At 35.9% G+C, this 16,532-nt stretch overlaps 1 protein-coding gene across 10 annotated transcripts in view; it reads left to right on the forward strand.

Moving 5' to 3' along the window:
* The window catches only part of SBF2 (SET binding factor 2), a 196,127-nt gene that overhangs the window by 144,021 nt on the left and 35,574 nt on the right, over positions 1–16,532 (forward strand). For all 10 annotated transcript variants that reach the window (XM_071762584.1, XM_071762587.1, XM_071762586.1 and 7 more), the window contains 10 exons: positions 1,398–1,568; positions 2,508–2,770; positions 4,014–4,186; positions 5,228–5,301; positions 5,692–5,887; positions 6,634–6,761; positions 9,546–9,721; positions 10,659–10,804; positions 13,943–14,141; positions 14,780–14,976. In XM_071762584.1, the coding sequence (XP_071618685.1) occupies positions 1,398–1,568; positions 2,508–2,770; positions 4,014–4,186; positions 5,228–5,301; positions 5,692–5,887; positions 6,634–6,761; positions 9,546–9,721; positions 10,659–10,804; positions 13,943–14,141; positions 14,780–14,976 (1,723 nt within the window). The remainder of the gene's footprint in view (positions 1–1,397; positions 1,569–2,507; positions 2,771–4,013; positions 4,187–5,227; positions 5,302–5,691; positions 5,888–6,633; positions 6,762–9,545; positions 9,722–10,658; positions 10,805–13,942; positions 14,142–14,779; positions 14,977–16,532) is intronic.

Genomic DNA, 16,532 nt, shown 5'->3' on the forward strand with positions numbered 1-16,532 from the left:
TCTTATCCCACTGGTGTGTCAGCTGCAGTCTGACCTGCAAGTCTGGACTCAGCCGTGCTAGTCTCTTGCCTTCCTTAGCTGATTTCTTATACCTGGGGATTAAGAGGTCTTGTGCTCTGTGGAAGGTGTCCTGAGGGAAGCCTAAAGACTCTCTATTACCTGGCTTAAGAAGCTGTCCTCAATGCACCCCAGGAATTTCCTGGGTTACCTACAGTTGCTGGGCTAGTTTTCTGGCAGCTGTCAGCATGGTTCTGTTCTGTGATTTAACAGCTAGATCAAGCATGGGAACCATTACCATGCAATCAGTTATCATTTCCTGTCTGCTACCATAAACTGCAATACAACTGAAACTTGGGACTTACTCTGTTTCCATCTGTATTGAATAAACAAAATCACATTTAATGTAATTTGAATCTTCCACACATTTAGATTTCTTAACGGGTTACCAATAAACTTTGAGGAAATTTTGCATCATTAAACAAAAATTACACTTTTCACTTTTCAATGGTTAATTGCAAGAAGGTATTTCAGTTGGGTAAATTTTAGTAGTATGTCGTGTATCATTTATTGTAACATACCATATCAAATGGCCTTGTCTTTGATAGGGAAGGAATACATGGCACATGATCAGCACATTTAGTTCATGATGTACTTGGAAGAGCATAGTGTGGAAAACATAGCTCAAAGAATTGCAAAACCAGAAATCTAAACCAGACCTTAAAATTTACAGTTGTAATTTCCTAGCCTTCCACTTGAATGCCTGGGTGCTTACTGAGGAAGTATTATAGGTACTAGCTGTTGTGTACAATTGTAAAAATATAAATATTAGATTGAGTACTGTTCATGCTCTACAGGGAGCATGATTACAACATAATCATTGAACTAAAATTTAACTTTTATGTTTAGCGTATTTTTCAGGTATGGGTAGTATTCTGAGTAAAAGTTATTAAGTGAGGCACCCAGTAATGTACTTTATTCTTCAGTTCTGCTGCAGAAATAATCTTAAGCTTCCTTACTCTATGCAGTATACATGACAAAAATTTTGTGGCCTTTTTTCCAAATAGAAAGTATGATATAAATTTCCTTTCCATTGTATGTGGTTATCAAGAATATTAAGCAACTCACTGGGATACTAATGCTACCTAAAGAAATAGACCTACTTGAAAAAAGTAGGTAACAGTGTATGTTCTTTATGTAACAGTGCTGTAACAAGTCTCCTTTTGCTTGAGACCCTTGTGACTTCAAGGAACATACCCAATTCAGTACTCTTTCAGGAGCTGGATTTGGGTCATACAGTGCAGCATATAACAATTTTATATATGTATTTCAACACTCAAGCCATAGCCTTTAAAGGAAATCAAATAATAGGACTAATTTGTTGATTTTTTTCCTTTCAGAAATTAGCACCTGGAGTTAGTCAGTTTGCTTACACTTGTGTACAAGACCACCCTATCTGGACAAATCAACAATTTTGGGAAACAACCTTTTATAGCAATGTACAAAATCAAGTTCGTTCCCTTTACCTTACAGCCAAAGATGACAATCATGCAGTACAGTTGAGGCAGAAGGTAGGTTTCTCCAATTTTATGTATTTTTCCTTCTTTTATTTTCTTTTTTTCAGGAAGGGGCACATAAACATAGTAAAGAGCCATTTGTACTCTCTCTTTTTGTATGCATCTCGAGTACATTGTTCAGTTTTGGGCCTGTCACTACAAGAAGAACATTGAGGTGCTGGAGCGAGCAAGCTGGTTAAGGGTCTAGAGCTCAAGTCTTACAAGGAGCAGCTGAGGGAACTGGAGTTGTTTAACCTGGAGAAAAGGGAGGCTTAGGGGAGACCTTATTGCACAACAACTGCCTGAAAGGACATTGTAGTGAGGTGGGTATCAGTCTCTTCTCCCACGTAACAAGTGATAGGACAAGAGGAAATGACCTCAAATTGCACCAGAGGAGGTTTAGATTGTATATTAGGGAAAAATTCTTCACTGAAATGGCTTCCAAGGACTGGAACAGGTTGTCCAGGGAAGAGGTTAAGTCGCTATCCCTGAAGGTATTTAGAAGTTGTGTAGATATGGTGCCTACTTACATGATGTGTCAAGTGGTGGACTTGACAGTGCTAGGTTAATGGTTGGACTCGATTGATCTTAAAAGTCTTCCAACCAAAACAAAAATGAAACATGGAAGATCAAATAGCATAAAAATAATCTAGAAATAACTTTTGCTTTTTAGATCTGTCCACATTGTGCTCCTTGAATGTTTAAAGAAACCATCTTCAAAGTTCAGTTACTAAAATCATCACCCTCCTCAAGCCCTATTGCGTGCTTTTGCATTGGAAACTAATATATAATGAATTAATATTTATATGAATATTTAATGAATATTTAATGAATAATGAATTTTATATTAATATTTAATGAATTATTTAATAAATAATTCTTGACTAAATTGTTTTTTAAGTTACAGCTTTATTATTTCTTCTGTGTCTTTATATTTTTTTCTCTGTCTTCTAGGAGAAAAATTCTGTAGGTCCAGACCAAGACAAGACAGCAATGGACCTGGCTGCTGAGCAGTTGCGATTATGGCCAACTCTTAATAAACAAACACAGCAGGAGTTAGTCCAGAATGAGGAAAGTACAGTTTTCAGTCAGGCAATTCATTTTGCTAACCTCATGGTCTACCTGCTAGTACCACTGGATACAAGTAAGAACAAGTTATTGAGAACATCAGCTACTGGTGACTGGGAGAGTGGAAGCAACAGTATTGTCACAAACAGGTGAGTACATAAGTTCAGTGGTAATCAGGAAAGATGAGCCATGGTTTTCAAAAGCTTCTTAGTTTTCAGGACTTGTTCTACATACCAAATTATTTCAGTATCTCCTTTTCAGACTTATTAAGTAGAGCAGAATTCTTAACAGGACTTCTCTTAAATAACAGAACTTAACCTGGAGTAATTTAGCACCATTTAGAGGAAAACAAACATTTTATTGTCTCAGTATGAATTTTTAATCTAGTAATGCAAACGTTGAAGAAAAATATTGGGTATGATGAAAAACAAAACAGTGACCCAAAACCTCTTCTGTTAGTTTTTATATAATTTGAAAAAAAATCGTGTATGAACCTGTAATCAAGAAAGTATTTGTACAGCATCCATAAAACCATAATTGCTGTGTAACAGCTGCAAGGAAGAAAGGCACTAAGGTCACAGCAAGCATGAGGGCTAAACCATTATGGCAAAGGTTAAATTGCTACGGAGGCAGAAGGAGTATAATTCCAGTTACAATCCCTAGCATGTAAATCCAGGACATTTCATAACAAGCTTTCCTCCCTCTGTTTATCAACTTCATTATCACCTATGATCTGTCAGAATTTCCACCTGATAAAATCGTAGAACACTGACATCAAGTAAAAATAGGCAAGCTATCAGTATCATACTCCCCATGGCTACTCATTTCTGTTGAATAAATACTTCTAAACTCGGGCATTAGGACATGAGACAGATTAAGGAATATGTTGCAATCTATGAATCTGACCCTTAGTAGTATTATTGGAAAAGTTTTTAGATATTCAAACTACATCTCCCACAGACTTGCTTGCATTATCTAACTGATCACAAAAAACTTTTCTTATGGTCTTTTTAGGTTTTGAATTCATTGCTCCCCAACTAAAATACTCATTTAATGTATATTTCTCTGTTTACCTGAATATTCATTTCTCCGTGGTGGCAAATAGCATACTTGACTCTATGAAGAGAAGACAGAGAACTCTCTTCCAGGCAGCCTTTTTTCTCTTGTGGGCCTGTCTGCTGTATTTATGGACAGAAAGTTTTCCTATGTCATCATCCATGTAGTTCTGACTGTTTAATTGTCAGTGAAAATAAGATGTAATTGTTGTACCACCATAAGTTTTTAGCAAGGTTTATATATTGTAATGGGAAAGTAAAAAAGCAAACAGCTTTTCTGTATCTAGCCAGGTATCACAACTGAATTTTTCACACTTTAAATTTCTTTTGTCTGTAGTATTGCAGGCAGTGTGGCAGAGAGTTATGACACTGAAAGTGGATTTGAGGACTCTGAGAACAATGATGTTGCAAATGCAGTTGTACGCTTCATCACCAGATTTATTGACAAGGTTTGCACAGAGAGTGGAGTTACACAGGATCACATCAAGGGTCTTCACTGCATGATACCAGGTAAGAATTGTGACAAAAAAGTGGCTTGTAGTCTTTTTTCCTACTACTGAGAGAAATACACTTACTAGTTTCAGTTACTTACAGTGAAGAAAGAAGGCTATGGGTGGGCCCATGCTAACTTCATGAAGTTCAGTAAGACCAAGTACAGGGTCCTGCACCTGAGTTGGGACAATCCCAAGCACAAATACGGGCTGGGTTGTGAGTAGATTGAGAGCCATGTGGAGATGGACTCGAGGGTACTGGTGGGTGAAAAGCTGGACATGGGTGCTTGGAGAACAGAAAGCCAACTGTATGCTGAGCTGCATCAAAAGAAGTGTGGCCAGCAGGTCAAGGGAAGTGATTGTCACCCTCTGCTCAGCTCTATTGAGACCCCACTGGAATACTGTGTCCACATCTACAGTCCCCATCATAAGAAGGACATGGAACTTTTGGAGTGAGTCCAGAGGAGAGCCATGAAGGTGATCAGAGGGCTGGAGCACCTCTCCTGTGAAGACAGCCTGAGAGAGCAGGAGTTGTTTAGCCTGGAGAAGAGAAGACTCAGGGGAGACCTTATAATGACCTTCCCGTACCTGAAGGGGGCCTGTGGGAAAGCTGGGTAGGGACTTTTTGCAGTGGTGTGTAGTGATAGTACAAGGGGCAATTGATTTAAACTGAAATTTAATATAGACTTAGGTCAGAAATTGGGAAGAAATTCTTGAGTGTGACTGTGGTGAAACACTGGTACAGAATTCCCAGGTAGACTGTGGATTCCATCTCCCTGGCAGTGGTCAAGACCAGATTAGATCAGGCTCTGAGCAGCCTGGTCTAGTGGGAGGTGTTCCTGCCTATGGCAAGGGTGTTGAAACTAGGTGATCTTTAAGATCCCTTCAAACCCAAACCATTCTATGATTTCCTCCCTAGAGTATAATTGCAGTTGAATTTCAAATAATTATTTCCTTGATGTTTAAATGGTAAAATTTCAGAATATCAGAGTTTTAATTAGATTGCAACTTTATCTTTTATATTATGTAAGTCTTCATCTATGGTATTACTGCTTTTCAGGCATTGTAGCAATGCACATAGAGACTTTGGAAGCTGTCCATCGTGAGAGTAGACGACTCCCACCAATACAGAAGGCAAGTATTATGAAACATATTTGTATTCTTTACAAGTATTAGAATAATGCAATTTAGCCATCTTTTTTCCCCTCTTATACTATTAGGAGGAAACATCAAAACATTGAAAGAAAATTTCCACTAGTGATAAATAAAGTACTTGGCTTTGATCTCATGAAATATGAACTTATGAAACTAGTAGAGCCAAACTTCTGATCATAAACAAGATGTTGCATGCCCACTGTTTTTTCAGACCCATTTCTCTTAGTTGAGTCCAAATTCCATCTCCCTGCTTTGGACACAGTCTCATAACAATTTTGTTTTGAAGCTTTTTAAGCCAAATATTATAACTAGGCTGAAGTATAACACTGGTATTGCTATTACACTTGTGCTTTCATTTCTTTGCATCAGCCCAAAATTCTACGACCAACTTTACTGCCAGGAGAAGAATTTGTTTGTGAAGGTCTCCGTGTGCTACTGGATCCTGATGGCAGAGAGGAAGCCACAGGAGGACTGCTTGGAGGTCCTCACATCCTCCCTGCTGAAGGAGCTTTGTTCCTTACCACTTACAGAATTATATTTAAAGGCACTCCTCATGATCAACTGGGTAAGAAAAATTAAATAGTGATAATTGACATCCTTCAGATTGGCAGGACTTTGAGTTGGACCATTTACTTATTCAAGTGTCAACATAAAAATGTATATACATACAGCGTGAGATCTGCAGCTTCCACTACCTCTAGCTTGTCATTAAACAGGTTTTTACCCACTGGAATTGGTGTTAAATGAAAAATATCCATGAGTTAGTATTCTCCCTAAAATGATTATTAATAAATGAAGTGTTCTTTTTAACATATACTGGATATAGCTATTCTGAATAATCAGTTTTCATATTTTCACATCTGCCATTTCTAAGCAAACAGATACAGATGTATACATTTATTAATTTATTGTTGAAAGTTCATGGTCATATGTAAAGATACCAATATTGATATCAATAGTAGTTTATAAGTTGTATAATGCAGTATGAAATCTGACTAAACTTGAAACTGTTTCTTCACCCTCTATCAACCTAGCTTTTGGGGGTGCATTTCCATCATGTAGAAAGACTCAGAAGGAATGAGAATATTTATTTAACCATCTCAGCTGAAACTAAGAAGTAGTTCAGGTTACAAATAATACTATAGGACCTCAGCAACTTCTCAAGTATTTTGCCTGAAACTAACTCTGTACCATTATTCTCATGTTGCTTTGTGCTTACTCATTCTTACCTGTTCAAAGTACTATGTCACCAAACCAGATCTGATTCTGTGATCTAACCAGTATCTGTAAATACAATTCTGTGGCCCTCAGTTGGAGAACAGACAGTGATCCGAAGCTTTCCTATTGCATCTGTTACAAAGGAAAAGAAGATCACTATACAGAACCAGTTGCAGCAAAGTATGCAGGAAGGGCTGCAGATCACTTCAGCTACATTTCAGGTAAAAGGGAGTTTCATAGAAATTTATATGACAGCACAGCTTAAAATACTTATGATGGGCACTTTGTCTTGTTATTTGTGAGGAGCAGAATTTTCTGCCCGGTAAAGTTAATTCTATGAGAGAATGCAGTCCTCTCATAGAAACCCTGGCTTTTCTTTGTGCAGTTGATATTTAAAGAGGGTATCCATTTTTGTATTTGATTTCTTTCACTCCTCTCCCCAGCTTTCAATTTTGTATCAAGTAAGGGACTATTTGGTGTCCAAAATCTTATAATGTGAGTAAATAGAGGCCTAGGCAGGCCTGTGGAAACATGCTATCTCTCTTCTCGCTCTACATGGAATGAATCTGCAAAAGCTGCAGATATTGCTTCCTTCTCAAGACTGGTCACTTTATCAGCTTTCTGTAAAAATCCATAGGAGAAAGTCATGGTACATCCCACGTGGAAGCTGCACTTCCAGGAATCTTTAGAGTAGTCACCATTTTACAGTTTTGGGTCTCTTGTTACAAGAAGGTAATGGAGCTGGAGCATGTCCACAGGAGGAAAAGGAAGGTGGTGTAGGGCCTAGAGCACAGGTCTTACAAGGAGCAGCTGAGGGAATTGGGATAGTTTAGCCTGGAGAAGAGGAGGCTGACAGGGAGACCTTTTTGCTCTCTGCCACTACCTGAAAGGAGGTTGTAGCAAGGTGGGTGTTGGTCTCTTCTCCCGAGTAACAGGAGACAGGAAAAGAGGAAATGGATAAAGTTGCACCAAGGGAGCTTTAGATTGGATATTAGGGAAAATTTCTTCACTGAAATGGTTGTCAACAACTGGAACAGGCTGTCCGGAGAAGTAGTCGATTCCCCATCCTTGGAGGTATTTAAAATAGGTGTAGATATGCATGTAGGGACGTGACTTAGTGGTGGACTTGACAGTGCTAGGTTAATGGTTGGACTTGATTGATCTTAAAGGTCTTTACCAATCACATTTGCCAGAACCAGTGAGTTTCTGTATGACTTGGTCTCATACAGGTTGTATGATCCTGATAGTTGCCTGACTTGGGCATAGATTCCAGTACTTTCCTGTTTGTCAGTGTGTTGAGCAAAAGTGTTTACTGCTGGGTGGTCAACTGAGAGGGACTCCTAAGAATCAGGAGTCATGAAGTCTCTGAAATCTTCCCTAAATGTTTCTTCTCCATGGTGGTGTTCACTGTGCTCAAAACCTAAGAGACAGAAAGCTGAAGGCAAAGAATTTCATATCATGGACTGAAAGTAGATTGTAATACCTAAGATATGAAATACCTTGTTGGTTTGGCTGACTGGAGAAGTGTATTTGCGTTGAGAACAAAAACACTTGAAAACATAGTAAAACAGATCATGAACATATATTTTACTAGTTCCTTTCAATAATGGACATTATTTAAGCTTATTAACCTTCAATATGCTAATCAGAAGCTTTAAGATTGGGAATACTAGTGAGTAACATGGCCAAAAAAAAAGTTGTTCGTGTAGACTTTTGAGAAGACTTCCTCAGGACTTATTTTCCAGAAATCTTTTTGCCAGAATAGTTAGCATGTTTCAACTCAGTGTTTTTAGTGCTGGGTTCTGGTCAAACATCATCTTTGCTTTTGTTTAGCATAGTTTTGTATTAGGATAAGAGAACAAAAAAGTCAGCAAACAGTTTACTTTCTGTTTCCTTTGTAACAGCTTGAGTTCAATTCAGTATGAAGTCTCCCCTCCTCTTTGTTTATTAATTGTGACTTTCAGAAGGTTTTGACTGCAGTTATGCTATTTAGTGTCCTTAAAACTCCAGATCAGTATAACCCCTAAGGATTCAAAAGCTCCTTTGAAGGAGGTCCTAGGACAGATTTATTAGTCATTTGGAAAGTATTTTCAAAACAAGTGAAATCAAAAAAGCAATGCTGAAATCCACCTTCTAGATGGCAAGCAAAAGGCATTCAAAAGGTGTAAAGGTATGCACTGAGAAATTAAGCTCTAGGATATTTCTTGGGTTTTCCACATTAAAATTCTTTGGGGAATCTTTTATGGATTTTCTTTTCTCTATATATTTTTTTATTTCCCTTTTTTATCCATTATCCACTTTTATCCTTTTGACTGAGGATGATGGGACAGGATTTTATTTATTGTTTTTGAAAAACCTTTTCAAAAATGTTTCTACTAGATCAGTGTTGAGTAGCAGAAGGTTAGTTCCTTTTTAAGGATCAGGTTTCACTACTTATATTTTTATTTTTAGCAGTTTTCTATACTTTGTAAGGTGAAGCAAAAATTGGAATGACTAAGTAGTGGAAGTATAATGGTTGGGACATGTGAATGCTGAAATTGGTGATTTGATGAGAACCTTTGAAATGCATTCCCAGCCTTAGATCCCAGTGTATAGGGTCAGAGCTAGCAGAATATTTTCAAGCTAAGCTGTTGCACTCAACTAGTATTTGAGCTGTATTTGTGTAGGTATCTTATTATCAGTACCAGAATTTGGATTTACCAAAATATTTTCTGTTTGATATTATGAGAATTCCAGATGCTTCTTTTAATGAAAATACCTTAGTATTTAGGACATACTAAGTAAAGTGTTAGGACATAAATGTAGAGTTTAATGAAAAAACTAATAAGCAATATTATTACTCTGAAAATCAATAAGATGTATGTACATATATTTGTATATTTTCCAGTACACATAGTATTGCATAGGTATGGGAATTTTGCTAATATATTTTAGGATCTTTTAATTTCCCTAATTCTATTATTATTTTTTTTCAGTCTCTAACGTGTCATGTCTTTAATATGCAGTTAATTAAAGTAGCATTTGATGAAGAAGTAAGTCCTGAAGTGGTGGAAATATTTAAGAAACAGTTAATGAAGTTCCGTTATCCTCAGTCTATCTTCAGCACTTTTGCATTTGCAGCTGGGCAAACAGCACCACAGATAATTTTACCAAAACAAAAAGAAAAGAACACTTCATTCCGGTATAGTAATTCTTTTTTTTTTATTACTGATGTTCTTAATTAGTATTTGTCAAATACATTGAACAGTCTGACACCCTTGCAGAATTGCAGGCAATTCAAGCAGTTTCCAGGAAATTAAAAATAACGTGGTGATGATGATTATTATTACTATACATCTTTTTATATTTACTGAGTAATAAGTAGACTTATATAATGTACATGGTGATTCAGTACAGAAAGATATTATTTATCCACATTTCTGGCTGCAGTAAATTTGAACAAGCACCTTATTACATTGTAAAATGCCCAAATTGTAAAAAGCATCTTCAGCTATGCAAACTATGCCAACAGAGCATTTGATTTCTTGTATGTTGCTTTATGGGTTAATAACCTAATGTAGGTTAGAATTAATTTTACCCCTAGTGCACTCAGTACAGTTGTCTGGGTTTTTTTAATCTAGAGTTTGAGCTCTGGATATTCTTTTGATGTTATACATTTTTTTACTAGACTAGTTAGGTAATTAGTGTGTTCTAGAGTGGTAGTTCCTGTGACTCACTGGTTATTGTTTTTGTTGTCACAGAAAAGTAGAATTCCAAGCTAGTAGTGGAATTGTAATACTTTAAGGTAATATCTGTCTTTCCAGCCTTTACTTTGTCAACTTCGTAGATTTTTATCACATTGCTAACAAAACACAAATACCTGAAGAAAGGTGATGTCTGCTTATTCATTACCATTAGACATAATATACACAAATTTATTTCAAAATAATGAAATTGGTGCTTAAAAATTCATACAGGATGTCATTTTTCCAGAGGTTATAATTTTTTGTCATTATTTCTCATGAAAAAGTCTGAGATATATTTTATTTGGTTAAGTGTACTCATTTAAAAATCCATTTGTGCTACTGGGGAGAATCACATGCATCTTTCTAAATATTTTTATTGCTGTCAATTTGTAGTACCTTCTCAAAAAGCATTGTGAAAGGAGCAAAACGTGCTGGGAAGATGACAATTGGACGCCAATATTTATTAAAGAAGAAGACAGGCACAATAGTGGAAGAAAGAGGGAATCGTGCAGGCTGGAATGAAGATGATGATATCTCTGGTAATGGCAAAACATGATTTTCTGTGTTGGTTGATAAGTCTATCCTAATATGCTTTTATTCCAGTATATTGAATTACAAGAAGAAATTGCAGAGTGCCTAGATAACAAAGAGAAAGGCTTCAAAGGAATACATTTAGTGTTTTATGATGACAAAGCAAATGGGGAAGTTGACTTCATCCAGGGGTAAAGCAAAGTACTGGATTATTTTTTCTCAAATTATTTGTACTTAGTATCTTTTTTGTCGTCTTTCATATCATCATAGCGTAGATGGAACAGCACAGAAACATGCTGTATCTTCCATTTCTCTTTGATTATTTGCAGATGTCATGAGAAATAATGATGAGGAACAGTAATAGGTGAGGTTCAAGAAAGAACAAATACTATGAGTGACTTTTGCAGATGTGAAAGTGATACATGATTTCTGAAAGCAGAAGAAGTCATTAGTACTGAAAATACAGTTTTTCCAAATTTTGGTTGAAAGGATTTGGGGACAGAAGGTAGAAAGAGATTTGGGCACTTTACGTAGTTCATGTGATGGTGTAGAGTTTGACTTTCTTCCAAATACTTCCTTTCCTACCATGTGCTGCTGTAGTATATCCTTATCTGGACCAGTGCTAATTTATAATAAGCCACTAGAGGGAACCAGATTCTCCTGTACATAAACAGGTATTGTTATGTCATACCAATCTTTCTTTTCTTAAAAAAAAAAAGGATCTCAGATAAAGAAGTGTTTATCATACACTAATAATTTTTTCAAACAAGCCGAGCTTTTCTTCTGAATATTTAGTCAATGTGCAGTGCAGCTTATGTGACTTATGAGCAGTCATCTCAAGCAGGACTATGTTACTGTGCTCTCTCTTTTCTCTCCAAAATGGAAGAAAGCCATTCCAGAAAAATTAGGAAGTACTGATCCTCTTCTTTCATTCAAGATATGTGGTGCAAAAAAAGGCAAAAAAAAGAGGCTTACAAAATAGGGAATTTCTCTATGGTGCTGAAAAATTGTTATTAATTGAATTTCCAGCATCTTCCTTTAGTGCTGAGTTACTACATATTCTGATGTTTCTGGGTCTTTGGGTCAGGAGTAGTTGGATAAGCTGTACCTGGGTCATTTAGGGGTGATTTTGTGCCCTTCACCAAGAGACACCAAGCACAATCATAACTCTGTATTTGTACGGCTCTTGATGGTGAAGAAATTTTAAGTTCTTGCATTGCTGACTTCTTTCATGAACACAGGTATTATATAAACATTAGTGATAGTCACTTTTTTCCTCTGCTAACAAAAATATAAACATATAAATTGTGAGGCTTCCTACCTGATGCTTTCCAGATGTTTTGAGTGGGGATGTATAAGGTGATCAAAGTCTGACAGTTCACTTTTCTTTCCATGCTGCACTGACACCTCAGGTACAGTCAGATGACAACAGTAGTAACTCTTTGCATCTGACAGAATACAAATAGCAATAGGAAATTTGCTGTTTAACCACAATTAACTACAAAGCAATTTCTTTTATATTGCCTGCTGTGAATGACTTTTTGTTTACAAGTCTCCAAAACTGAATCATAGGAAACAATGCAGCTGTACCAACAATGAAGCAAACAGGAACTATCTGCAGCAGGTGATGCATTGGCTTAAAAAAAGAAATGTTAAAAGATAGGGTTGGAACTTCAAGAGATCATCTATTCCATCTGTCTGCCTCAAGGCAAGATCAACATACTTCATCTATTCCTGGTAGATGTTTACCTACTAGAAGCTTTCAAAAATGAAGGTTCCACAAGTCTAGGCAATTTGTACTAATGCTTTAACTATCTTTACTGTTGCAGAAGAACAAGCAACTTTCTAATATTCAGAACAATACATTTCCTTGCCACAATTTAAAGCCTTCACTTATTATTCTGCCACCATGTGTGTATTGAAGAGATGATTCCCTTCATTCTGATTAAAGGATATAATGAGTTTATGGCTTCTTGAAATATTTCTCTCTTCTTTTCTAGGTATTAGATAACAGCCTTTCAGTTATGTTTTTATTAGTCTTGATAGAATTCTGATCATTTTCTTGGCTCTTTTTTCACTCCATTTTAACTGGTCCACATTGCATGAACATGTAATCACCTCATTTCCCTCCAGTTCCTCCCCAAGTTTTTATTTTCAGATTTTAGAATCTCATCACTACTAAACTCTGTTTCCTATAGGTGATCATACTGTTATGTTATATAAAATAGAAACTATAAAACCCACTTCTACAAATGCCGGTATCTCAAGAACAGTAAAATGGGGGAATTATTCCTATTATTCCTATTTTAATTTCCAGGTTTTTTAAGTCCTGTTTTAAATATTTATCCTTATATGCTTTTCAGTATCTCATGTAGAATTTCTTCACCTCAAACACACATATTTCAATGCTTGAGGTGGTAGCAAGTAACTGATAGGTGCTGTAAACAGTAAATCTGCTTTCAGAAGTGTATGGAAATAGTCAGGTGGCAGGTTTTGTACAAAGACCTTGCTTGACTTGAACTTCAGTGAAGTCTGAACTTAAGAAATGTCTTTTATCTCTATGGTTAAAGGGTTTCTTTTCTTTGAAAAGTACTGCTGAAGAAGGCATTGAAACTGACGTATAAATAAGCCAGCAGTTATCTGTTTAGAAATTACAGCACTTTTTATTTGAAGGAAGCCTTAAAAAAATTGTTATATCTTTTGAAGGTAGTTTAAAAGCATTGCACGGTCCACTTTATCTTGGATGTTTAATGAATTTATGTGCACATCTTTTTGTTATTCTGTCTTGCATACATTTTTGTATCAGTTGTGAGTTTAATAGTTTTTCATGAATTGTTGAAATATTATCTGCCTTCAGTTCAAATGAATATATGAGGAATTCTTCCAGGATTTTAGGAAGAGTGTAGTCAGCCAAGCCAGTCACAAGTGCAGTGGGTAATTGTGCAATATACTCAGCTTTCCTGATGAAAATAGTATTAATATATTAATATTGCTATTTCTGTAAACTGTAGTGTGTATGTCTTAGCTCTTCTTATTCATCACTGCTTGTAAGACAAACTAATTCCTTGTTAAGAAGAAAATAGCATCTTTTTTCATGTAGGTGCTGGCCTTCCCTATAACAAAGCTATAAAGATTTTTACCTTTAGTTTCAGATGACAGCGAGCTGCACACAAGTGCTACCCTAAAAGCATCAGAAAAATCAACCATGGAGCAACTAGTGGAAAGAGCATGTTTCAGAGACTATCAACGTTTGGGACTAGGAACCATCAGCAGTAACTCTTCTCGCTCAAAACCAGAATACTTAAGAATAACGGCACTGAACAGGATGTATTCACTTTGCAGGAGGTGAGTTTACCAATTTCCAGTCACGTTGTTGAAAATAAAGATGACTTAACACATGCTATGTACTTCTGCTGAGAAAATTTTTGTCTGCATTAAGATTGTTCAACCTGTGACTTTGGAGCTATTTGTATTCCACACAGAGTTTCATCTTCTGGTGGCTTCATGTGTATTCAAGAATGTGAGATTCAGAAAGACTTTCTAGGTTCTTTCTGTAGCCTATGGAAAGATAGTGCCCCTGGGCCTTTTGGAGGAGACTAACGTAGATATTCTGGATTGTCTTTTGGAGGAATTCCCCTCTTCTGGTTTTATATAATATTGTCTAAGTCATTAGGCTGTTTTTCAGTGTTCTGACAATGAAGTCAGCTGGTAGAATTCACTCGTTCACTATGGTTTCCATAACTTTCTGTGTTGGTACTGGAAATTATTTATGTAATATATTTGCATGTAAAATCTGTTCTGTTCCTAAATAAGAAAGCAAGCCTCAGAAATAATTATACATAACTATTTTCTTCAAATAGTAAAAAAAGAAGTTTTAAAATTGAATAAATTAATGTATAGAATCATAGAATAATTTAGGTTTTCTAGAATTTTGAAAGCAATTTTAGTTGTTGTTCCATTTTTGCACCTTTTTGTCAATACAGTTATCCTGGGCTTCTGGTAGTGCCTCAGTCTGTTCAAGACAGCAGTCTGCAGAGAGTTGCTCGCTGTTACCGGCACAATCGCCTACCAGTTGTCTGTTGGAAGAACACTAAAACCAGTACTCTTCTACTTAGATCTGGGGGCTTTCATGGAAAAAGTGTTGTTGGCCTCTTTAAATCCCCAAATACACATACTACAGGTGAGTTGATGCAGCTAGGCTTTCCTTATAAGTAATATTATGTAGAAATACTAAACTTTTCTGGGGGAATTAGTGATGTGATTGAATCAAAAATCTGAGATGTTAATGATTATCTGATACTATATTAGTTAAGTTTAGTTATTGTATGTAAGAAGCAGATCCTGAATGGTGTGAAAGTGGTTCAGAAAATGTCAGTGAATTCGAATGTATCAAAAGTTTTCACTAAAGGCTGATGTTTACCAAACGCAGTCCAAACTTCCCCTGTTTTCCGCAGTTTTTTGTTTTTCACCAGTTTATGCAATGAGTGTATGTTGTCCTTTTAATAGGGGGTTATTTAGAGAGAGCATTATCCGTTGGATTTTCTCATGTTTTTCATTGTAATATTAGTTTAACTTTTAACTTCCTTTTATAAAACAGGTTTTTAAAAGAAAAAATTCAGATGTATTTTTAAGGCATATTTGAATGAAGTAAATATCTGCCTTTGCTTGAACAAGACTTGTGCAAGCACAAGATTTGTCAGCATAGATATTTTTTCTGAAGATCATAACATTAAGACAACACTAATTTTGGAAAGAACATTAGCTGACCTTCATCATTCACAGGCAGTATTCTGGATACTTATTGTGACTGCCTAGATTTATATCTCGTAGGCTGATAGTTTCTTCAGAGGTAATTTCATGCCAAAAATGAATTTGGCATGTTGTTGAAGAAAAATGCAGTATTCTCTTTAATCAAACTCATAGTTGTTTACAGATTTTTCTAGAATGAGGCTATATTTTTTTTGTTAAGAGAAACAATGAGGTAGAATTGAACTACCAGGAACTCATTAAGGTAACAATGAAAATCCTTGGTCCTGTTTATGTTTGCATTCCACCCCAGTAATGATTAAAACACAATTTAAAACTTTTACTCTAATGAATAGTTTGTTCTGTACTACTTTCCAAAACCTGTAATAAGCATACTGTATAAATATGTGCAAGTTGCATAAAAATAATTTGAAGATTACATGATTTCTTTTCTGCATAGTCCTCCTGAATTTTTTGTTGACAGAGTATCTTTATGAAAACCACTATTTCCTTACTTGTAAAGAACAGTTTCCATCAGACAAAATGCTTAGGTATATGAGGTTATGTGTATATCAGGTTAATTTTGAAAATTAAATTTTCATTCAAAATTAAATATTCAGGAGATATTAGAAAAATAATTTTTTACATTAGACAGAGTCTGGACTGGCTAGCAGTGCTAATTTCTGAATCACTAGTTGTCTGCTGAATATTCATGGAAATAGCATTGATTCATTGTGTCTCTTCAGTGTTTTGTGGGAGCATTTTAGTTGGAATGACAAACAAGGTAATAAATTAGGTTTTTTATAATGCATTTTTGATGAAAAGGTTCATAAAATGAATCAGTGAACTACTACCAATAATTAACACAGCAGTTGTGAGAGCTGTGAGCTATACCAGTTGTTCCACAGGTTTGTGGTGGTGTGTATCATAAGCATGGTAATTCAAATGTTAGTCTTATATACTCTTATTAAGCACTGTGTGATGGTGGTA

Source organism: Heliangelus exortis, chromosome 18 (genome assembly GCF_036169615.1).
Source record: "Heliangelus exortis chromosome 18, bHelExo1.hap1, whole genome shotgun sequence".
Taxonomy (NCBI): domain Eukaryota; kingdom Metazoa; phylum Chordata; class Aves; order Apodiformes; family Trochilidae; genus Heliangelus; species Heliangelus exortis.